Genomic DNA, 24274 nt, shown 5'->3' with positions numbered 1-24274 from the left:
CTCTGGGCACTTCTGTTCTCACGGTATCTGTCATGATCTCTGCTTCCAAAAGATCAGGACTTGCCCTACTCCCTTGGAAGCAGACCCATAACCCCGGTTCCGAGTGCCAGCCAGTCCCAATTGGGACCTTTTGGACCCTGTCCTGGCGCCAGTGGCACCAGGCTCATAAAGATGCCCAGTCCCAGCGCTGGAAGCGCCGGGCTCATAATGCTTGGGTGTACTTACCTGCAGCAGACCATGCTGCTTACTTACCTGCCAGTTGAACCCCTGATCCTCTTCTGTTTGGGACTACTTTTCCTGTTGGGTGGGGCAGGAGCCACTCCCTAGGTTCTGAACACTGGCACTCTTCTGGAAAGCAGGAACTCTTTTCTTAGGCGTGGCTGTGGATGGAGACATCTAAGCACTACAGGAGGCTATTTAAACCACACCCGATGGATGAATCTTGCTTTGCGTTATTCTGCATTCTCTGCAGCAGAACGCTCATCGTGTCTTCTGCTTCTGATCCTGGGCCTAAGGGAACAAAGGCTTACCATCCTGGAATCCAGTCTTCAGCAGCACCTGTAAAGACAAAGAAAGAACAGGTTAGCACTACGGTCTTCAGTGGCAGCGCATCTCTTACCTGGTCCATCGGCTGTCACCAACGCCTCGCGCTGCATTCCGGCATCTGAAAGACAAAGGCTTACCTACTCTTCGCATGCTCCGGAGGTCTTCGCACTGCATTCCGGCATCTGAAAGACAAAAGCTTACCAGCTCTTCGCACGCTCCGGAGGCCTTCGGCGCTGCATCCCGCATCTGAAAGACAAAAGAAGGTGCGTTTAAAGACATTGGGCAACTTTATTACTCACGTGCCATTACTCCTTCCCACGCCGAATCCAGTGGGTATTCCAGCACCCTTCAGCTTCTCCAAAGCTCCGAACTTGTACCTGCAAGATAAAAGGGACAGTTAGTGCGCATCGTGAAGCAGGCTACAAGCGCTTACTTACGTGCTTCCAGGCGCTTCTATTCCTCACGCGGGTTCGATCCTCAACTCTCATCAGCCCGCCATCCGCCATCGCCGGAACCCTGCAAAAAAAAGATATATTTACAAAAGACTTTTAAGACATTTGAAGTGCCCAGAACTTACCGTTCGTGCAGTTAACGACGGACAGCAGTCCTCTGAGGTCAAGAGGCCTGCACCCTTATCCAGTGAAGAAACTGGTTACGGCACCCTGCCCCGAGGCAGATGGAGAGCTCGGCGTTCACTTACCTAAGACATCTTACTCTTCGAGTCAGACATACAGTGCACAGAGGTCCAGCCCAAAGAGCCAACCGTGTGTTACACATCACCTTTGAAGATACGGCATTCACCCAGTCAAGACCGGCGCCTCTGCGGGAATCAGGTGAGCGTTACAGTATCCAAGATGGAACGTCCCCACATGCTGCCGCAACCCTGTAACAACCCATTGATTGCCACCACGTCTTCAGTTACTGCTATTCTCGGACATGCACCCTCACAGGTTTCAATTTCCATTCCCTGGTCGCCCTCTTCCCCCCCCCAACCCTTCCCAGCCGGGGGCCTCGCCTCCATTTACGGCATTCTCCCACCTTCGACCACTCCCATGGACACGGTCTCGCACAGCTCTCGGGTTGTGTAGGGTGATACCCCTGCGGGTCTTCTCCTAGGTCCAACTGTAGCAAGTCGGCCCCTTCCTGGGTGGACGTGATGCGCTTCGGACTGCTCTCCCATTCAAAGACCAGTCCAAACGGGACGTCCATCTGTACCATATTCCTCTGCAGAGCCAGCTTCCTGGCTACCAGGCCCATCTGCCTCCTCTTTAGCAATGTGCTGCCAGCCAGGTCCTGAAACAGTTGCATTGGGGACACTAGGTACATCACTGGTTCCTTCGATCTTGCTGCCCGCAAGACCTCCTCTTTCTGCATGTAGAGCACGCAAGCTGCCAGGACATCTTGCAGCCTTGAGTTGGGTCCCCCGACACACTCCCTGTCCTTTGAATACGATTCAGTCCAATGTCACTTGGGGCCGCGCTTTCCAGGAGCCCTGCAAAATCTACTGGGCTTGTGCTTTTAAGTCCCTATTGGTCACTGATTCCGGTAAGATTTTTATCCTTATATTAATTCTCCTCGAGCAATTCGCCATATTTTCCATCTGCAGCTCCAGGTTCTGGGTGACCAGGTTCAGTCGTTCTGTCTCCTCCCCATGCTCTGTTGTGTCTTTTGAATGGATGGTGTCCTCCCACGTATTCCGCATCTTTGATATACTCTGTTATCTTGCTTGCAACTCAAACGCTTTTCAGCCGATGGTGCTGTGCTTTATCGTCGACCTTGTGTTCTTCGAGGGCCTCCATACTCCTCGAGTATGAGGTTGATGCTGGTATAAAAGGCACGCACTGCGACTGTTGCCTCATTTCCATTTTCCCGCACAGCTTCTCCAAATGGTTCTTTGCTTCAGCGTGTTAGATAACTGCCTAGTTTGTGAGTTTTGTCCAAGAAATGTCGACTCATACCCAGAAAACAGGCTTCAAGAGATGTGCGGAGTGTTCGGCTAAAATGTCTATAACCAATCCTCATCGGGTATGTTTCTGGTGCCTAGGGTCGGGCCACATCGTCAATGATTGTGGCTTGTGCCATTCTATGACTGGAAGAGCTTTAAAAGAGAGGAAGGGGAAACTTTCTTTGAGCAAACCTTCCCCAAAATCATCTTCGGACCCCCACGAAGAATGAATCCAAAGATAGAGTTTTCCACACCAGGCGAAGGGGCATGGTAAGCGCGCAAAGCGTTCGAGATCTCGTCATTCCTCTTCATCGTCTTCGAAGATATCTAAGAAAAGGCATCATCGCTCCTGATCGTACTCTGCAGATTCCATGCCCAAAGGGGAACATGTGAGCTGTCCAAAGAAGGGGGCTAGTAAGGCAGAACTGGAAAATTCCATCTGCAGATGTTGTAAGTGTTTGAGAAGGCGGCGGCATCAGCGCCTTCAAAGAAGTAGTTAGAGACTCGGGACCCCATCGCACCGAAGGCTGAAAGGGAGTCAATGAAGACCGTTGACCACGTGCTCAAGAGACCGGAGAGCAGGCCATCGAAGGATTCAAAGACAACAAAGGCATCTCGTGTGCCTCTCATGGCCTCAACGCCTCGAAGAGATGCTCCTCTTCCTACTCACTGGACATTTTCGAAGGCATTGAAGTAGAGTTCATCGAAGTCGACGGAGTCGAGGCCCTCAATGTCCTTTTCATAACCATTGAAGAACCATTGAAGGTTTATATAAAACAAAACAAGGGCAAGTATAGGCTTTTGGACACAGATTCATCAGTTGAACTCTTTGACTCAGACTTTCCTCAAAACCCTTTGACTCAGACTTTCCTTAATTTTCTTTAGGTAGGGGAATTCCCACGTCAGCATAGGGCAAGTTAGGCCTTTTTCCATCCTGGCATTTATGTTAATAAAAGAGTTTATTTTGAATGTGTTGTCTGTGTCCTCCTTCATGATGCCTTCACAGTTGCCACCTTGAGGCCCTTTTGGAGCTATATCGTCTTCTTGGGGAAGGGAACCCCAAGGCTTTTTGGAACTGGTTTGAACTTGGGGAAGGGGAACTGGAAAGTAAGCCAAGAGCTGGAAGAATATTAGAACTTTATTTTGAACACTAATTCTTTTGTTGCCGACATCCCTACACATTGTTTAGCTTTAGTTGTGAGGGAAAGTATAGGGTTTGGACAGAGACAAACTTTAAAGTTGAGCTTATTGACTCTCACTATCCTTAGTTTCTTTAGATAGCGAAATCCCACCTTAGCAAAGGGCAAGTTAAGCCTTGCACCATCCTCACATATAACAAAATAAAGGTGTTTTGTTTGAACCTTGAATCTGTTGTCTTTGTCTTGCTTCATGATGCCTTCACAAATGGTGTTAGACTGGGATGCAGCCCAACTGAACCAAGTTGGGACCTTCAAATATGCGAAGTTAAGTACCAGAGCATCAGACCCATCAGTAGTCACGAAGGACTCTTCTGGGTTTGACATTTGTAGCAGTAGGGATGAGATTATTCCCCCAGGAGAAAGAAGACTGATACCTACTGATTTGATTCTAATTCCACCCCCTAATCCTTTAATCGCCGACCCTCCTCTCATCCCTTGGTTACCTTGCCCACTCTTCCCTCCTTCTCTGCCCACTTCGGGCGGCCTCCACACCTCTGCAGGGCGTACCTCTGATTGGTACCCCTGCCCGGAAGGTCTTTAAGGCTGGCAACGTTCTTCATCTTTCCACTCTCAACTCTCCCTCTGCTGTCAAACACTTCTCTGACATCTGCCACATCCTTGAAGAACTGGACCTTGATGTCCTCGGTCTTACTTAGGCATGGTTCACGGCCAGTTCTGTCACAAGCTTTGACACCCTCCTCCCTGATGGCTACAAGATCCTCTCCGCACCCAGATCCACCCACCTCGGATGGGGTGTAGCCCTGATCTTTCCTGAGTGGATTCCTGCCGCTATCATTCCCACTGAGATTTACTCCTCTTTCGAATGCCTTGTCTGCAGGCTCTCTCTCTCTCTCACTCTCTCACTCTCTCACTCTCTCACTCTCTCTCCTAGCCACTAAGTGTTTCTACTCTCTACCAGCCCCCTGGTCATCAAAGCACCTCTTTTTTCTCTGAGTGGGCTGACCTCTCCTCCCCCCTCCTGGCCTTAACCACTCAATTCCTCCTCCTTGGTGACCTCAACATCCACCTAGAGTCTCCCTGTTCCTCATGTGTGCTCTTTCGCGACCTCTGCGATTAACTCTCTGTCCTCCCCTCTGCCCCGACTCACTCTGCAGGATACACATTTGATGTCTTGATCTCCTCTGGTCTCCCTCTTTTTATCCTTCTGACCATTCCCCTCTCCTGGAGTGACCACTGCCTCCTCTCCTCTCATCACTCCGTCTCTCCCCCCCCCAAGCGAAGCCTACCCCAACATTACCACCTACCTTCTCGGACATCCGGCCCATGAAGTGTGTGTCAGTTGAGGCTTACGCTGCCACCTTCTCTCTCCCTCCCTCCCTCCTCCTCTGGCTGACTCGCACCCGGACACAGCCCTGTCCCTTCTCTACTCTTCTATTTCTGATACTCTTGATGCTCGTGCCTCTGTCATGAGGATCCGCTTGAAGTCCAAGGCCATGTGCAATTCCTGGTATGACTCCGACCTAGCTACACTTAAACGTAAGTGTTGGGCGGCTCAGAGGAAATGGAGTGCTTCTTCTTCATCCTCTGACAAACTGGCCTGTTGCCTGCTCCAAAGGCAATACTGACTCTCTGTCCGCACCAAGAAGAGAGTTCACATTCAAACCTGTGTCTCTGCAGCATCTAACAACTCAGCCAAACTCATTAAAATCTTCAAGGAGCTGGCCAATCCTGCTGCAGTCTCTACCCCTCCTCTTGCCTCCCAGGCTCTCTGCAATGTCCTTGTCTCTCACTTTATCTCAAAAGCACAGGACATCCTGTCCACCCTCTCCCCCCCTATCCCTTCTCAGTCTGTGCTTGCTGACCCTCCTTCAACCACCCCCCACCCTCTTTCTCATCCTTTCCTCTTTTTTCCCCTGATGAGGTTGCTAGACAAGTCCGATCTATGAAAGCCTCATCAAAGCAAGTTCATCCCTGTTCCTCTAAAACCATCACGGACCACATTTACTTGGTAAACTACTGGAAAAACTGGCCATCTCTCAGCTTAACCTTCACTCTGATTCTGTTGGCTCTCTCCAAGACCACCATTCTGGCCACAAAGCTGCCAGAAGCACGGAAACTGCTCTCCTGAACATCCGTGAAGATCTGCTCTCCAACCTTGACTCTAACATTCCCTCTGTCCTCATCCTGCTCGATCTCTCTTCTGCCTTTGACACAATCAACTATATCACCCTGCTCAACCGTCTCTGTGATAACCTGGGTAGCACTGATCAGTCTCTGGCCTGGCTGACCTCTTTCCTATGACCTACCCTCCCAGGTCCAACTTGGGTCCTTCCTATCATCTATCTCCCTCTCTACTTGTGGTTTTCTCCAGGGGTATAACCTCTCGCCCTGGCTTTTCAACTAATACCTGTCAACTCTCGCCCACTGCATTGCCATTTTCTGCAAAAATTTCCAGTGCTATGCTGACGACACTTGACTCATTTAAGGCTACCCTCGGCCACCTCCTCTCTTTCTCTCATCTCTGATTGCCTAGCTGCCATTCAAGATTGGTGTGCCGCCAATGATTTTTGTCTAAATGCCAACAAGACTGAGATCCTCCTCATTGGTACACCTACAACATCCTTTCCCCTCACTCTCTGGCCAGCCTCCCTTGGCCCTCCTGCTACCCCTACCTGTGAGGCTAAGAACCTCGGGGTCATCTTTGACTCCACACTTTCATTCTCCGCCCACATCTCAGATGTCTCTAAAAAGTCAAACTTCCGAGGGGCTTGTCCAGCTGAGGACGCAGACGGATGTCTTCTTGGTGAGATCTGTGCTCCTTCCCCACCCGAGGCCCAAATCCCCTTGCAAAAGCTTCTAATAACCCTGAAAAGGATACTCACGAGTGCATGAGCACCTGGGGCATCGACATGGTGAATTTGTAGTAGCGAAGTGCCTCCCCGATGGAGTTCTGAAGATTTTTGCGGCACGGACTATACCTCCCGCCAAGATTGCGGCCGGGGTGCAACGCAGGACCGAAGATGTGAGTCCATGGAGCTGAGGGACAGGCAGGCGGCTTGTGACCGCATCTAAGGTAGTACCCCCTCACAGCACACAACGTGGTTGCAGCTGCCATACAAATCGCATTAAGGAGCTGAGCTTTGGAGTCCCAGATCAAGGGAGAATTGCCACGGGCTGGTGCCCCTCCCCCCACCGTCATTGAGGAGGCAAGGCAGGTCAAGGCGGGAGGAGGCCGGTGCAGTGCTAGCAGAGGCGGGGAACAGTGTGGTGTAACCGCCAGACCGTGGAGTGCAGGAACGGTGGGAGCGCTGCTCATGAAGGACGCCAGAGCACCCTGCCGAACTTCAGCAGTTGCCATCTGACCCAGGGGAAAAGCAACTGCGGCAGCAATGTGACTGGCACTTGAATGCCAAACGCTGGGTGTCCCCGGTGGGAAGAATCACCGTCGCTAGAGGCACCCCCTCTCCACATAACAGGAGGAAGAGCGGAGCGTGAGGTGGAGGGGACCGGAGAATTGGCAGCTCGTGTGGACGCTGCCTGCCGCAAGAAGTAAGAAGTCCCAGGGGGTGGCTGCAGTGGAAGCGAGCGCTGGCACAAAGTGAAGCGCGACCTGTGGGAACTGCCTGGGCTCCCTGCAGTAAACAGTGCAGCGGTCGTCGGCTGGGGAGAGGAGCCAGAACAGATGAGTAAACCTGCAAGCCAGACACAGCAAGTATCCTGCAATGCCAATAGTAAGGTCCTTGATCCACCGGACATAGCAGTGCTTCATGGGCTCAAGGAAAGGAAGCAACACTAGAATGTATATCAAGCACGTGTTTTAGGCAGCCGGAACCCCCAGAGTGGGGTACAGATGAGCAGAGGGGCTGCCATAGAAAGAAATGTCTGATTACACACCGGTACAGATGAGTAATAGCCACTCTCACAGCCTCCTGTAGGTAATCCTAAGGATCTTAGCCCGCACTACAAAAGGATCGTCAGGGAGCTGCCGCGTGCACTCCAAGGATCAGCGAAGGTGCAATCAATTCTGGGAAAGGCCAGGTTGGATGATAAGCATATCCTGAGCAGAGCGTTCCTACAAATGTAATCGCACGCGTCCACTTAAAGGCGCTGATAAACCACTGGAGTCATAGTGCCCCAGGCGGGGAGAAGACACCTTCCTCATCAGAGAACAAGTGGAAAACCTGCAAAAATCCAAGGGGGCAGCAGGTTCAGGGGAATTTAATAATTGGAACTGGGGATGGTGAACCAGCGCCCGACCCGGTTCTGAGGCAATTGCCGGGAACCCTCCCGCCACCCGGAGAAAGAAGTATGACCAAACAGGGTATTCGAAAATAAGGGGTCGACATCTGGGGACATTAAAACTCTTATGCAGGCCGTAGAAACCCATAAACGCAGCCAGCAACAAACGGCTGCCCAGGTCCACTCCCCACCACCAGGAAATGCACCGATGCAGGAGGACCCACCAATACGCAAATCAGACTTTTTAGCAATGCTGCAAGAATTAAAAAAGGACCTTAAGAACAGCGCCTCTGACCTGGCCAGGTCAATCGCAGACCTCAATAAAGGTGTCATGGCCGTGGAGAAAAGAATAGATGAGGTAGAATCTACAGTCGCGGAACAAGGACAGGAACAGGAAGAGAAGAGTTCAGGCGCTGGAGCAACAGATGGACCGGGTCCAAAGCAGACAGGAGGACACCAAAAACAGGTCCAGGCGGAACAATATACAGATCCAGGGGGGTCCCTAAATCCGTGCCAGACTCCGACCTGCAACAGTGGTGGAACTATTCCGCAAGATCCTGGGTCCGGAAGATAAGAGACATTGTCCTGGACCGGATACACAGGGTCTACCCTACTCACCAGATCAACAAAAACTTGACCCCAGATGTGCTGACCTGAGTACACCTGTTCCAACTAAAGGAAGACGGGGCAGCCCATAGGATGGACCTATCCGCTTCCAATCGGCATCTATTCAAGATCTACCAAGATTTAGCACAAGCTACCTTACAGAAAAGTGGCCACGGACTAACTGAGAACCAGGAAAGTTCAGTACCGATGAATCTTCCAGAACGGGCTCCGGATCGAATGGAAAGGACAGCAATATACAGTCTCAAAAGAAGAAGATATGGATGATCTCATGAGAGAAGAAGAAGGGGTTGAGGGTGATGATGCGGAAGGAAATCTCCCTGGACACCTTGGAGAAGGCAATGACCTGGCGGGAGATCGTTAGAAACCAGCGCGGCCTGGCCCGAGGGGCCTCAACAGGGGAACTAAAGCGGCAGACCCTACATGAGGGGTTTATACGAGGGAGGAAATTGATGACTAAATATTTTGATTGCTAACGCTATTATGATTTGAGTGGGGTTGGAAGGTGGACCTAAGAAAGTGGGGGGCCAGGCGATAACCAGGCTGGAATCTATCATGAGGCATACACCCAGGAGCAGAGGTATGTAAGATACACGCTCAAGCGAGGGAATGGGGGGATCCCCATATTCCCGGGGGTGTACAAACCTGGTGAGCCACTGTGATAGATCATGGTGGAAGTTACTGTCTCTATGGTGGCAGTTTAAGCTCCTAATGACAAACAAGATCGGTTTTTATTGGGGTTACTACAGAAAATTGCAGAATGGGGTGTGGGGCAGATGCTAATAGGGGTAGATTTCAACTGCGTAATGGACGCCCCAATGGACAAAACTCTCTGTGACCCCCAATGATAATGTGAATAGCCGAGCTCTGGCCCAATTCCTTAGGGACCTACATTTAATAGAGACCTGGCGGTTTTATCTCCCACAAGAAAAAGCCTATACCTTTTACTCAGCCGTACACAAAGGTTTCTCCTGGATCGATATGATACTAGTCTCGGATACAGTTATTCCACAAGTCACAGGGTTGGAAATAGGGGTAAGATGCATATCGGACCACGCGCTGTTTTCTTGGACGGTGGAGATGCCGACCCCGCTTTCACAGACCTGCAAACCGTGGCGCCTATCCAAACTACTCCTAAAAGATCAGGCGCTTAGATCGGATATAGAACGGAACTACTTTAAAGAAAATACCACGCCCGGGGTGAACTGGGGAACAATATGGGATGCTGGTAATGCAGTAGTGCTGGGCAAATTTATTGTGCACACTGCAAACTTCCAGAAGAGAAAAGAAAGGGAGAGGCAGGAACTAGAAACTAGAGTAAAAACTCCAGAAACTCACTTTAGAGACAAAAGGTCACAAAAGGCCTGGCAGGTACTCAACAAAAACCAGGGCCGCATTAGTGGCTCACCATGCGGATGGCTCTGCACAACTCCTTCTTTGCACGAAACAGATGTACTATATAAAAGGGGACAAGCCTAATCGTCTGTTAGTGGCCAGTCTAAAGAAACAAAAGGTCAGTAACCACATCAACCAACTGAAACACCCGGGGGGAATGGAAAAGAGGGAAAAAAGTGATATCCGAGATTATGCACTCATACCACTCAAGCAATTGTAAAGGGGATAATCTGCAAAGGGAAACACAGGCAGAGTTCCTGACGCAGGTGGAAGTGCCGCAAATCACAGAAAGGGATAGGCAGATGTTGGAGTCCCCTATATTGGAGGAGGAGGTGGGGGGGTCATTAACTCCCTGAAAGGGAATACATCTCGAGGGCCTGACAGTCTCTATAATGCTTACTGCAAAACATTCAAGAATATTCTGATGGGACCGTTAACAAACCTCTTGAACTATATTGGGGATACCGGGCAAGTCACTGGGGACATAGGTCCGGCCACCACAGTGCTCTTGTTAAAACCGGATAGAGACCCAACAGACTGTGCAAGTTACCACCCGATCTGAATGTTAAATGGGGATGCAAAGATTTCTTCTACCATTCTGGCACCGAGATTGGCTAAAGTTCTCTCGAAGATCATTCACCCGGACCATGCGGGCTTTGTGAAGGTGCGTCGCACATATGACAACATCTGCAGGGCTATAAATACGATTGAACGGGGACAAAGGACAGGACAGCGTATGTTGGTGTTGGCATTAGACGCCTCCGGACCCTTTGATTGCTTAGATTGGAGCTTCTTACAACTGACTCTCAAGAAATTTGGTTGCAGACCTATCTTTTCCCGTATGATCTTGGCTAATTATGGGAACCCGACCACAAGACTAATGATTAACGGGCAACTCACTGATAGTATTCTCATCCGCAAAAGAACTAGGCAAGGGTGCCTGCTGTCCCTGCTGATCTTTGCCATGGAGCCCTTGGCACAAATGGCCCGGGCAGAACGAGGTATACTGGGGATGGTGGCAGGATTGTGTGGACCCCAGAAAATAGCCCTTTATGCAGACGATATTCTATTGTTTCTAAAGGACGCAGCACACTCACTCCCCAGGCAATTAAATTACTAGATAAATTCGTGGAAGTCTCAGGGTTTCACATCAATTACTCCAAATCCAAGGCACCTAACATCACTGAAGATCCAGAGCGTCTGACAGAATGGGAGAGATGTTACCCACTAACATGGGGTCAAGGATCCATTGCTTACCTTGTAATAAATCTAACACCTAGCTATGAGAGGCTTTATGGGGCAAACATCTCGGGGCTGCTGAAAACTCTGACAGAAGACCTCAAAAGATGGGACATGCAGGAATTGTACTGTTCTGCACGTATAGCGGCTGTTAAGATGCCCCTTCTCCCCTGTTTTTATAGGTGTCCAGTCATATTTTCGAAAAAAAAGGATCGAATGCCCTTTTTTTCAAAACCAAAAGGACCGGAAAAAAACATTTTGAATGTTTTTTAATTTATTTATCTATTTTTTAGTTTAGTATGCATAAAAATGTTTTAAAAAAAAGAAAACAGGGTTTGGGGGGAACCCCCGCCATAAAAAAAAACAAAAAAAAAAAGCATTCAAAACTTTTTTTTGGGCACTTTTGGTGTCGAAAAAAAGGCTTCAATCCTTTGTATTTCGAACAAGTCACCTACAACCGTTTTTATATGTAGTAAGCTCACTCCCACTAAGGATCCCAAGCCCAGCGATTAAGAACCTTCAAAAGAGAGTCATGTCCTTCATCTGGAAAGGGAAGAAGCCCAGGGTCCCCAAGAAAGTCCTGATCCGGCCACAAGCAATTGGCGGACTGGGGGTACCAGAATTCCGCAGATATTTGTGGGCATCACATGTGACACCAATGTTAAAATGGTTTCCCTGGGAGAAACAGAATAGATGGGTAACTCAGGAAAGGGAAGCGACTAGGGTCCCCATAGAATGTCTGGGGTTCTTGTGCGCGAGACATAGAGGGAGAGAAGGAACACTGTTGGAAACAACTAAAGCTACCCTATGGTACTGGGACAAAGCACTACGGGGAAAGAAGATAAAGATAGGAGGATGCCCCCTTACACCAATGGCCCACAACCCAGACTTCACACCAGGCACGCAGCCCTATTTTTGGTCCCGCTGGGAGGGAGGGCGAACCTTGAGATTAGGGGAATTTTACTCAGACGAAGTACCTCTGACATTTGAAAGGTGCAAAGAAAGGTTTAATACCGGAGAATGAACGATACCACAACCCAAATTAGGCACTGGATCACGAATACAAAAGTGAAAGAGGGAGCATCCCGGGAACCAGCGGGATTGGAACTCACAATAAAGGAAGGGAAACCGAAAAAGGGGGTTAGTTAGTTAGTTTGTTTATTTGTAGAGCGCGGCTGAACCCTCGGCTAGCTGCGCGCATAATCATGTGGACAACATAGTTTCATATCGTTGCGCGAAACACACAAGGTTACATACATTCAAAGTTACAACGAAATGTACAGTAAGAGTCGTATATGCAATATGGGGTATCGAGAATATGTCGACTACTATGTGGGGGGGGACCCGGAAGAAACTTTATCATACATGGGAAAATGGGAGGCAGATGTGGGAAAACCAATGACCTGGAGACAAATATGGCGATGGGCCACGAAAAGTTCTAAGTGTGTCTCGATCAAAGATGCAGCCTATAAATTGTGCCTAAGATAGTACATGACGCCACAGCTAATACACTCCATCAATTTGAGCTACCCCTCACATTTCTGGCGAGGCTGTGGGCATACTGGGGACTTAATTCATATGTGGTGGGCTTGTCCGCTGGCACAGGCGTACTGGAAGGAAATTCTGAGTCACATCAAAGAAGTAGTGGGGGTGCAGCTGCCCTTGGGCCCAGCAGTGGTACTGCTAGGAGAGGCAGTAGAAGGCAGTAATGCAAACATTGGGAACATTGCTAGGCTTATAACCCACATGCTGTGCACAGCCAGAATCAACTTGGCACATGTGGAAAAGTAAGCAGGGGCCTGTTGTAGCCATGTGGTGGGTGAGGCTGTGGGGAGTTATGGCCATGGAGAAGGTGACGGCATTGGCATATGGCTCATATCCCAAATACTTGAATATGTGGATACCCCTCCATGAGTTTACTGAAGATAGGGAGCAAATGTACTTTAAACCCAGAACCCTTCGTAAGGTCTCTATTCTGTGACTAAGCAAGACTGGTAAAGACACTCCTATCCTGCAATGCACCTAACTGTTTATGTTAAGCTTTTTCCTTTTATCTCAATTGAACACTGCCAAGATTAATAGTGAAAAGGGGGGGAGGAGGCGAGGGGTGGTGCGGAGTTCAACTGTTTAATTGTTATACTCAAGAGCCCACAACAGAAAGAAATGAGAATTGAATGTATGAAGCATGGTTAAATTGCTACACTTTGTTTTCTTATGTACGCGTATAACCTGTGCTCATTGGAAGAACATAAAAGAAAGTTTGTGGAAAAAAAAAAGAAGAAAAGTCAAACTTCCTACTGCATCTCCTTTGAGGTACTCTGCCTTTCCTCTACTTCACCCAGAAGCTCATTGTCTACCAAGCTCTGTTTCTCTCCAGGTTGGACTATTGTAACAGCCTCTTTCTAAATCTTCCTGCTTCTACTCTCTGCCCTTTACAACTAACCGAGAACAGGACTGTGAGGCTTGTCCTTGGCCTCAAGCCCTGGGATCATACCTTTCAGCTCAGAAATCCCTTCATTGGCTCCCAGTGGATGCAAGGATTAAATTCCAAACTCTCTGTGTTGTCCACAAGGCTTTCTGGGGCCTGGGTCCTAAAGAGCTTCCACTATCCCTCTGCAGATACCTCACCTCTCAAGCTCTTCGCTCCTCTACTTCTCACTCCCTCAGGGTCAGTTGTCAGTTGTTTGGAACAGCCTCCCTGCCACTCTGAAACTTGAGGAAAACCATCTCTGGTTCAGGAAGCATCTCAGGACCTTCCTCTTTGCTTCTGCCTATGCCCCCCTCTCCCCTGCTGATTTGTTTCTCTCTTGGCTACATGCACCTTGCCACTGTCTGTTCTCCGGGCCCAGGTACCTGCTCACCCTGCCACCCTCCTGCACTGCCTCCAGGCCACCCCTTGCACTGGGGTCTGTATCTGTACCCATGTAGTCCCCCACCCCCTTTCTTTTCTTTCTGCACTTATCAGACATACCCTGTCTGCTGCCTTAAACACAGCACTTACCACTTGCTGACTGCACTACCACCGTTTAGTGTCTGTATTATTTATTTATATTTATTATTTATCTGTTCTCCTCTGCTCTGCACTTTCCACTTCTCCCCCCTCCACTTCTGCCCCCTTCCCCTTCCACTTGCATGTTCTCAATGTCACTGGGCCTAGTAAGATCGCTGTTTTGTTCTCCACTGTTCCCCTCCCTTGCCTTGTTGCACTCTGAAACACTTGTGTACGAGCACAATATAAATAGATTATAATATCATATCATTATTAGACTAGCATCCAAATCCGGCCTAGCATGAAGGTTTAAATTGATGTGTTAGATGGGGTTACAGATTCAGACTTTAGACTAGATGTTAATGTGTTGTTACAAACCCACAGGAAGGATCCCTTTCAAATCCAACAAGGGGATACAATTGCTCAAGGGGTGCTTGAAAGGACAATGCTCCCTAGGGTTAAGGAGGAGTCTGGGAAAGAAAGAACAGATCGAGGTACTTGAAATCTTGGAGAGGTAGATGAAACACCTGATTCCCCTCCTGACCCTGATCCCATAAAAGTTAGAGAAGAAGAAACAGAAACGTTTCCAAACCTAGCCTTTGCCCAAAGGAACAACCCCTTATTGGCTGAAGCATTTTTACAAGTCCAATCTGAGCCACAAGGTTGTGAGAAAGAGGGGCTTTTTTCTTTTTGAAACATGGACTTATGTATAGAGGAGACACCTCTTCAGAGGGTTTGGTAAAAACACAGTTGGTTGTCCCTTAAAGTCATAAACAGGTGGTCCTAGAGATATCCCATTCACATCCAGTGGGAGGCTATTTGGGACAGACCAAGACTCCGGCCCAAATAACAAATGCGCATTCTACTGGCCCGGAATACATGCTGATATAAAGAACTTCATTCAGGCTTGTGAAACCTGCCAGAAGACTAGCACTCATATACCACCACCATTTCCCTTAAATCCATTACCAGTCATTGAATTTCCATTTTCAGGAATTGGTATGGAGTTTGTGGGGCCCCTAGAAACCTCAAAACCGGGAAATACATACATTCTGGTAATTTTGCCCTATGCAACACAGTACTCAGCCTTTCCCCTGAGAGCAAACACCACACAACACATATTGAAGCACCTGCTCCCTTTCCTTTGACAAGTGGGGTTTCCAAAGGAAATATTGACCCACCAAGGCTTGACTTTTATGAGCAAACTCATGGGTGAAGTTAAACAACTGTTGCATATTACCACATTACGAACGCAAGTATATCATCCACAGACAGATGGCCTTGTAGAAAGATTTAATAAAACCTTAGACCTTTGCGCTCTGAAACACTTGTGTACGAGCGCAATATAAATAAAATATTATTTCATTTCATTTTAGACCATACTGCGAAGGTTGGTGGAACAGGATGGCAGAAGTTGGGGTCAAATGATTGCATGGGCTTTGTTTGCAGTTAGAACAACCCCTCAGGCATCCACAGAATTTTCCCTTTTTGAATTACTTTATGGGCGGGAACGCTTGGATGTCCTGGATATGTTGAGGGAAACTTGAGAGGGGAGAGAGGAAGCCTGAATACAAATCTCCCAAACTGCAACTAGGCTTAAAGAACACATGACGGAGGTCACATCTTTAATACAAAAACATATTGCCAAGAACAGAAAACCTCTTAGGACAAAAAGGTCTCTTTGAGATCTTTTTCCATAGGTCAAAATGTGTTACTGCTATTGCCCACTTCTGAGAACAAACTTGTATCTAAGTGGAATGGACCATATGAGGTGTTGGAACAAATGGGACAGAGTAACTATAATTTTTTCCAATCTGACCATCGCCTAAAAACTTAAGTCTACCATATAAATATATAAAGCCTTGTGCAGAGATAAGGGCTGCTGCAGCACACTGTTTTTCGCTTGCTGGATCATTTCGGCCGCGTGTGCTTTTGTTTGGTTCACGGCATATTGTGTTTTCCTGAGCTGTTCCGTGCTTTCCAGCTAACGTGCTTGCACCTTTAACAACTGAATGGAAGGCTTTTGACACGCCTCCTGGAACTGGGATATTTATTCAGGATGTTTCAACCCTTGCAGCGTAAAGCCTTGTGCAGAGATAAGGGCTGCTACAGCACACTGTTTTTTGTTTTGTTGTTTTCGCTGGAAGCTGGGCGCAACAAGCTACTCTGAGAGAGCAAGTCTAACGGTAAGACTGTTAAGTGATATAGATGTGTACAGTGACCCCGGGAAACGGAGTGAGTAAGAAAGGTGCCCCTTGTTGGAACTAGATTACCAGGGGACAAAGCTGAACAGATAAAACCAGCAGATGCTATCAAATACACAAATAGAGAAACAACTTGGTAAACATGCTAGTCTGGTCGAGGGTACTTTTTGTCCACCTAAAAGTATATATCCACTCGATTAACAGCAGCCAACATGATCAGGTCTCTTATGCTCAACACATCAGACAAATGGTGGAAGTGCCAAAATTGGTGCAAGAGAAATCGGACTTAATTATGGCAAAGACAAATTGGCTAGGAGTAATAAGCAGAGAAGATACCAATATTGAAAACTGCACTATAACTAAAAAACTTTCTGAGAAAAATAATACACATGAAATAAATAATAAAGAAATGGAATGGCAAAACACAAGTGCACTATCTCTGCAGGAACGTGGGGGGCTCCAACCCCCTGATTCAGAAGTATCTAAAATATCCGTAAATGTAACGAAAGATGATTCGCACGTGAAATGTAAGGATGCCTCGATTGAACATAAATTGTCCTCCAAATTGAATAAACATTTAAATTTACAAGACTCCATTGTGCAAGCAATGTTAAAAATGGAGTAAAATAAACGATGGGTGGACAAGCACCAGCAACTACTTACAAATGATCTGCAAAAATAGTGACACCGATTTAGGAGAGACACTAAATACACAATTAACTCAACGACAAAAAGACACCCAGCAAAATATGGCAAAGGAGATTCTTGGAACACACAGAGAATAAACAATTAGGAAAAGAAGCTTTGAGTGATGGTAAGCAAAGAATAGAAAGACTCTCATTGGATATCACAGAGATAGAATTCCAGTCCAAACGGAGATGACATCAACGCCCAGAATTGATTCGAAAACTTCAGATGCAAATATGATATGCACAGCCAGGAAATGTAAACAAAAAGCAAATTATGAGAAAAAGCAATTTTTGTTGCCACCTTACACAACCGGGACATCACTAGGCGTGCAGACAGAAGAATATTGACAGGATAAGAAGCAGACTGGGACATCAAATTCAAAGGAGTACTTCGAAAAAGGATCAAAGAACACATTATCAATCAATTCCAACAACCATGTTAGATTTACAGAATACCTTGACAACGGTGGCGACACAGGCCCTTATACCATTTATGAAATTGTATGAAACTCTAGCAGACAATATGAAAGATCAAACAACTTTGTTAGCACTGGTTCATACAAAACAGATATTTCTGGAATCCTTTATAGAGAATGTCCAGTAAAACCTGCATAAAGAGGCCGAAACTTTGGCACAATGGTAAGAAAGACTGTTTGAATTTGTCACAAATGACAGAAATAGAGAAAGCAATAATGGCAAAATCCTTGTCTGAAATGATGGTGTTGACTCGTAAGGAAAACATGCACTTACAGGCACAAATAACTGAAGCAGCAACAGAAATAGAAATACATCAAACAACAGATATGATACAGATATCAGATCCACCCAGAGAAATAACAGCGGATACGACTGTAAAAATCAATCAAGTCAAAGTACAAAAAATAACAGATGGCAACATATTGAATGTGAACAAACATGGGAAATCAAAACAAAAGAGACAAAACGCGAAAATAAGTAATTTGAGCCAAAACGTCCAAAAATCGAATGGAATGGCTGTTCAGAATAAACCGACAACCAATATATTGGGAAGTTTTTCCATATTTGAAACTAAGACCTTAGTAGGAAAAAAAAGTAGGAGAAGCAACAATCACAGAAAAAAACAGAAGAGCAATTCCAATCCAAAAGGCATGAGAAGAGGTTCCCGTGCCTTTTAAAGGAATTTGACGATACCAGCACATGTTCCAATAAAGTCTAAAACAAAGTGCACAGCCTGAGGAATGATAAGAATTTAATAAATCCCAAAATGAATACCCAACCAAGAATATAAAATTAACGGATGAAGAAACAATTGAGCTGCTATAGTTCAATGGAAGTACCTGGATCTCTACAGAAAAACCTTGTTAGACGAGAATATTCCTGACATTAAGAAACTGTATGAAAAACCAACTGCAATAAATGCAACAGTGATAAAGGCCTGGAAAGAATATTGTAAACAAAGTCTAGCAATACGACGGAAGAAATGCTCATAAAAGGGCCACAGAAATTGAAATTAAAAATAAAGAGAGACTGGATAACTACACAAAAAATTAAATCACAGTAGAAAATGAGTGGTAAATTAATCGCTGCAATATTTTAAACAATTTCCAGACAGGCATATTAGAGATACATATTTAAAGTTACGACTAAATGTCTTACAAACGCTGGAATACAAGGCGCAGACGCATCAAAATCGGAAAACATGGAAATGTGCATAGATTTTACAAACGAGATAAACAGACTGAATCACTGTTTCATTTGATTATGGAATGTAATGCATTATCTGATAAACGACAGACATTTGTCAACCTGCTGCCAAAAAAACCCACACATATCGATATTAACGAGCGATGGGCTTATATCATGACGGGACTTGACAAACTATTGATCATGAGAGTGATTCAATTTTGGGAAACATTAAAGCTGACCAACAATGAACCAGATTGTCCGGAAATGATAAAATAGCGAGAACATTTTAGATATCAATAACAAAATAATTGTATTGACTTATGTTGGATTAGGTCTTAGCATGTAAATGTAAAATGTGCAAGAATGTGTAATTGAAGAAAATGAATTTTAAGTTATAAACAAAGGAAAAAAAAAGTAAAGTTTGAATTCAAACTAAATCATTTGAATAAAAAAATATAAATATTTTAAGAGTGAAGGGAAAATCCTTCCAAGTTCAATGCCATCATATTATCTTGTCTGTTACCAGAGGATACAGATATTACTGCCTTAATTTACCCTGATCTAAGTAATAACCAAAAACAAGATCTGTATGATCTTATAAGACAGTATAGAGAAAAGCCCGGAAGAATGAAGGATATTTATCATCACATCCGCACTCCAGAAGGCAAAGTGGTACATTTAACAACTTACCAATTACCCGAGTCCCGAAAAGATTCCATCATCCAGGAAGTTAAGCAAATGCTTGAGGCCAACATCATTGCACCATCTAATAGACCCTGGTCCTCCCCTATCGCGTTAGTGGCAAAACCCGATGGAAGCTGGAAGTTTTGTGTTGCCTTTAGAAAGGTGAATGCCATTTACCAGAGAGAACTGCCTTTGCTACTCCCATACGACTGTTTCCCTTTAATGTTTTGCCATTTGGTCTACATCAAGCTCCCGCAACATTTCAGCGATTGATGGATACAATTTTCAACTGTACTCAAACTTCTGCAGAGCCTATGTAGATGCCATTGTTATACACAGTAAAACATGGCAAGATCATCTGCACAACCTTTACACAGTCATTAGAGCTTTACGAACAGCAGAGCTAACCGCTAACCCCAGAAAATGCAAACTGGCTCAATCTGCAGTTAAATATCTAGTTTTTTTGTGGGTTATGGTACTGTCCAACACCAGCAGGAAAAGGTTAGAGCTGTTCTCACTACTCCCACACCAAAAACCAAGAAAGACCTGAAAGCCTTTTTGGGGTTAATTGGCTACTACTGTTGGTTCATTCCAAACGTTTACAGCAAAACCTCACGATTAACGGACAAACTGAAAAATGCTGAGCCAAAAGATCAGATGAGATGAGGAAGATGAGATATGTTACACAACTTTAAAAAAAAACCTATGTCAGAGTTCCATTTTGACAGTAGAAGAGTTCTCTAAGGAGTTCATCCTCCAAACTGATACTTCCTTAATGGGACTAGGAGATGTCTTAACTCAAAACCATGACTGACTGGAACACCCAATGTTATACATCAGTCGGAAGCTGTTTCCCAGGGAGAAGAACTACTCCGTCATCGAGCTGGAGGCACTGCAAATTAAATGGGCTGTGATACATCTCATATACTACCTCTTGGCTCGTATGTTTCGACTAACCACAGACCACTCCCCATTAGTCTGGATTAGTCAACCCAGGGCTTATGCAGTGCTTCTTGGACCATCAGCCCTATTGCTTCACACTAGAACACCGGAAGGGTCGAGAGCAAGAGAACATGGGCTTTCTCTCTCGGTTTCCATGTGAAGCATCCCGTTCCAACCCGCATATGGGAAGGGTATGTGAAAAACCTGAAGGCATCTTCACACCTACCTTGGATCCTCTTCTCAGGTGGCCAGGGAAAAGCCATCGCTTTTGGATCCTGACCCAGGGGGTGGGGATGCAAGGGAGGATCACTTGGGTGGAGGGGACTGGGGAGAGGATGTCTTTGGGCGAGGCATGGTATTCCCCTTTTCTTTGTGGTGACAAACCCTACCCCCCCCCCTACTTTCATAGGTTGTTGCCAGTCCTTTCCTCTTATTTCCCCTCAGTCACACCACTCTAGTACTGGGACGCGGAAGAAGTGACTAGGAGTTGTACACACTAACAGTAATTGGAGTCACGCAATTGAACTGTAGGGCCTGCACCTGCAACCTCTTAACAGGTCACCGTGCATGAACGGTGGAGTCACCAGCAAAGAAGGGAAAACCAGCTGGAGAGGAGCCGGGCTGGGAGAGACGGCCTGAGAAGGGATCATTACTGCCAGGAAGCAGGCTGTCGAGGAAGGTCCTCCATGGAAGCCAGGACGCCGGCAATTGCCAAGAAGAGACTGTGATGCAGGAGCCGAGTGGGCTGTGAGATGGTCAAAGCTGCCAGAGCCTTCTGTCAGGTGCCCACAGCCAGAGCTGTGGTTCACGGAAGATCCTCAAGTGCTGCAGGTCACCGGTAGCGTCCGCGAGTGAAGAGCGGAGCTACCGGCAACCCACAGCAAGATTTGTAGAAGGCGAGCGTTTCTCGCAGAGCTCCAGAGGAGTGTGCACAGGGCAGAGAATGGAGCAAGAGGATGCCCATATGAGACACTGAATACCAGTGAGTGAATCAGAGGGAACATTCTTACGGGTGGCTCCTGGGGCTACTACAGGGCATATGTTAATGCTGGATGAACTAAAATATGTGTGCAATTGAAAGCGAACCCAAAGTGAGGAGTTCTTTTGAACAATACCAGCAAGTTGAACTAAAAGTAAAGGAACCCAAATATAAAGCAAGCATTATTGAATACCGAACTAAAGGAAAGCTTTGATAAGCCTACGAATGAAATGAAAGCATGTGTGAAATGCACATAATGGGCATTTAAAGACAAAGAATGAATCTTTATAAATAAAGTGAAAAGCAAGTGATGAGCACTTATGAAGATATTGAAAGCTAGGTGGTCAAAGAGAGTGAGCACCACAGAATGAGTTGTGTGGAGGAACACACTGTGGCAAAGCCAAGAAGCTGGCAAGGAGAAACCAAAGTGTATCTAAACACGGGTGCAGTGACAGAGAAACCTGTGTGGGCAAGAAAGCATAGGGTTATCGGTTGCGTGACCTGTAATGGATGGCCCGTGTGGTCTGACAACTGTGCCTAGACTGAGGATACCCTTTCTGGAAAAGCCAAGGAAAAGTAAAGACAAAGAATGTTCACTTATGAATTTGATTGCTGAAGTGAATGCAGAAGATAGAAATCTGTATAAACTACTGAAGAGCCTTAAGGATTGTAAAGTGAACTTGGAACTGGTTATGAGAGTTAAGAGACTTTAACTGATTGTGATTTAGCAAGCTGGACAAGCTGACGTCTTTGGGAAGCGAAACGTGAGATATTGTGAACTGTGTTGTCGCATTGGGGAAGGGAACGCCAACGCCCTTTTAGAACTGCGTTGCTGTCTTGAGGAAGGGAACCCTGAGGCCCTTTTGGAACTGTCATCTTCTTGGGTTAGGGAACCCTGAGGCTTTTTTTGAACTGCTTTGAACTTGGGGAAGGGGAGATGGAAAGTAAGCCAAGAGCTGTAAGAAGCTCAGAACATTATTTTGAATACTAATTCTTTTGTTGCTGACATTCCTACACATTGTTTAGCTTTAGCTGTGAGAGCAAGTATATGTTTTGGACACAGGTAGAGTTTTAAGTTGAATTTACTGACTTGGACTATCATAGTTTCTTTGGGGAGGGAAATCTCACCTTAACATAAGGCAAGTTAGGCCTTACACCTTCCTGACATATAACAAAATAAAGGTGTTTTGTTTGAATCAGTTGTCTGTGTCTTGCTTCATGATGCCTTCACAATACAAACTGCACATTTTTGGTATGTTTTATTGTAGTTCCATAATTAATGGAGTTACTTTGACGTTTTTAGGTGAATGCCTTGCAAATAGATGTCAGACTTAATCTGAAATTGAAGTCTGTAGTGTACATAGTGTGATTGTTGCATTAGCTATGTTACTGAATTCCAAACATATCAGTTGTAAACTGTTCAGTTCCTAATCTTTCAATTGTACATCTTTTAAATGTACTGACAGTAGGAAATAATGTAAACTAGTGTAATGAGAACAGTATTTCTGAAAGTTACCAGATCTGAAAGAAAAGTATTTTAACCCACCTATTTATGGCATTGGTCAAACCAAGTTTTCTTTTTCTTTTTAGATCAATGCACCATTACACGCACATATTTATTCCTTCACAAATTTTGGTTCTTCAGCGCCGCCTACTATTTTGGTAACTGGGCATTTATTGCTGTGAGTATAAAGGTTCATTGTTGACTGTGTATACATATATTTCACCACATTATAATTTCCATACTTGTGTTGAACTTTAAAAGTGGAAATTTCTTTTTTTTAAGTTAACTTGATCACTGCCTTTAATCCGCAGGTCTTTCTAATTGGGCTAGTTGTGTCCTGCTGCAAAGGAAAGAAATCTGTAATAGAAGGAGAGGTGGATGAAGAGGATTCAGATTTAAGTGAGGAGGAGCTTCCTTATGTCTAAAATGCTGTACGTTTCAGCCGCCCATCTCTTGTCTCTGAGAAATCAATGCATTGCTAAAAATCATGTTTGAATGTCACCTTATGCTCTGGGAGCAATGCACCTGGTCCTACATGTTCTTGCTGTTTATTATGATTGACAATATTGATACCTGAAGGATTACCTATTTTTTCTTTGACATAGCACTTCTAAGTATGACAGGTTTGCTGTATAAACATTTTATTTTTGTAAAATGCACTGGCTCTGTTGGTTTTGGGGTATATTCTTGAGTAAAATATGCCAGCACCAAAAGTGGCAAATAAAAACATCAAAATAATATAATTTGCACTGGAACTAGCTTGGCGTGTCTTAAACTTTTTATTTTTTATGTATTTAGGGAAAGCAAAGTTTCAGACAAGTGCAGCTGATTGTAGTTTGGACTCTGGACTAATGTTAATTAATAAGAATGTTTCTTTATGAAAAGTTGACTGATTTACATTTTGTTGTGTTCATTTTTAATTAACGAAAATAATAAATATTGACCATGTTTTGAAATGTATTTGCGATCATAGTCTCTTTTATAGGTGGTTTATCATTCATGTGCAGAATGTGATATGATGCAATACCCTCAGAGGTTGTGGTATATCCGGTAACATACCAGGTTTGCCACTGAGAAAACATGTGATCTTGGGCAAGTCACTTGGGAAACATAGCTACTGCATTTTAAAACATGGGTATGTAGCAGTGTTAAATGTTTTCACATCACACTTGCACACGGAACATGATAGTAGCAGACTACCACAACAAACTGCTTTCGCGGCAGTAAAGTATCACATTACTATATTTTACAGGTAACTCTTCAGCCATAGGAATCCTGGAAGGCAGCCCAGATATACTTGCAGTCAGACCTCTTAGCGCTCTTTTCTCTGATCAGAGACTTTCTGTCGCTGAAAGGGTTAAGTGTTGAATCCAGTTGTTAACCGTTTCAGAAGTGCTTACTTTGCACACCTTTATGTTTTTCTTTCTCGCAATTAATAAAGCTCTGCAAAACCACATCTTAGTGTGAATA

The 24274-nt window shown here is 45.6% G+C and overlaps 1 protein-coding gene across 2 annotated transcripts in view; it reads left to right on the top strand.

The window, feature by feature from the left end:
- The window catches only part of LMBRD1 (LMBR1 domain containing 1), a 1758308-nt gene extending 1734544 nt beyond the window's left edge, over window positions 1-23764 (top strand). For both annotated transcript variants that reach the window (XM_069606201.1, XM_069606202.1), the window contains 2 exons: window positions 22891-22982; window positions 23116-23764. In XM_069606201.1, coding sequence (XP_069462302.1) covers window positions 22891-22982; window positions 23116-23229 — 206 coding nt within the window. In that variant the 3' untranslated portion in view covers window positions 23230-23764. The remainder of the gene's footprint in view (window positions 1-22890; window positions 22983-23115) is intronic.
- The last annotated feature ends 510 nt before the right edge of the window (window positions 23765-24274 follow it).

This window comes from Ambystoma mexicanum, chromosome 4p (assembly GCF_040938575.1).
Source record: "Ambystoma mexicanum isolate Mex_15411 chromosome 4p, UKY_AmexF1_1, whole genome shotgun sequence".
Taxonomy (NCBI): domain Eukaryota; kingdom Metazoa; phylum Chordata; class Amphibia; order Caudata; family Ambystomatidae; genus Ambystoma; species Ambystoma mexicanum.
The sequence above is the reverse complement of the archived record's forward strand: the minus strand, read 5'-3'. Positions and strand labels throughout refer to the sequence as shown.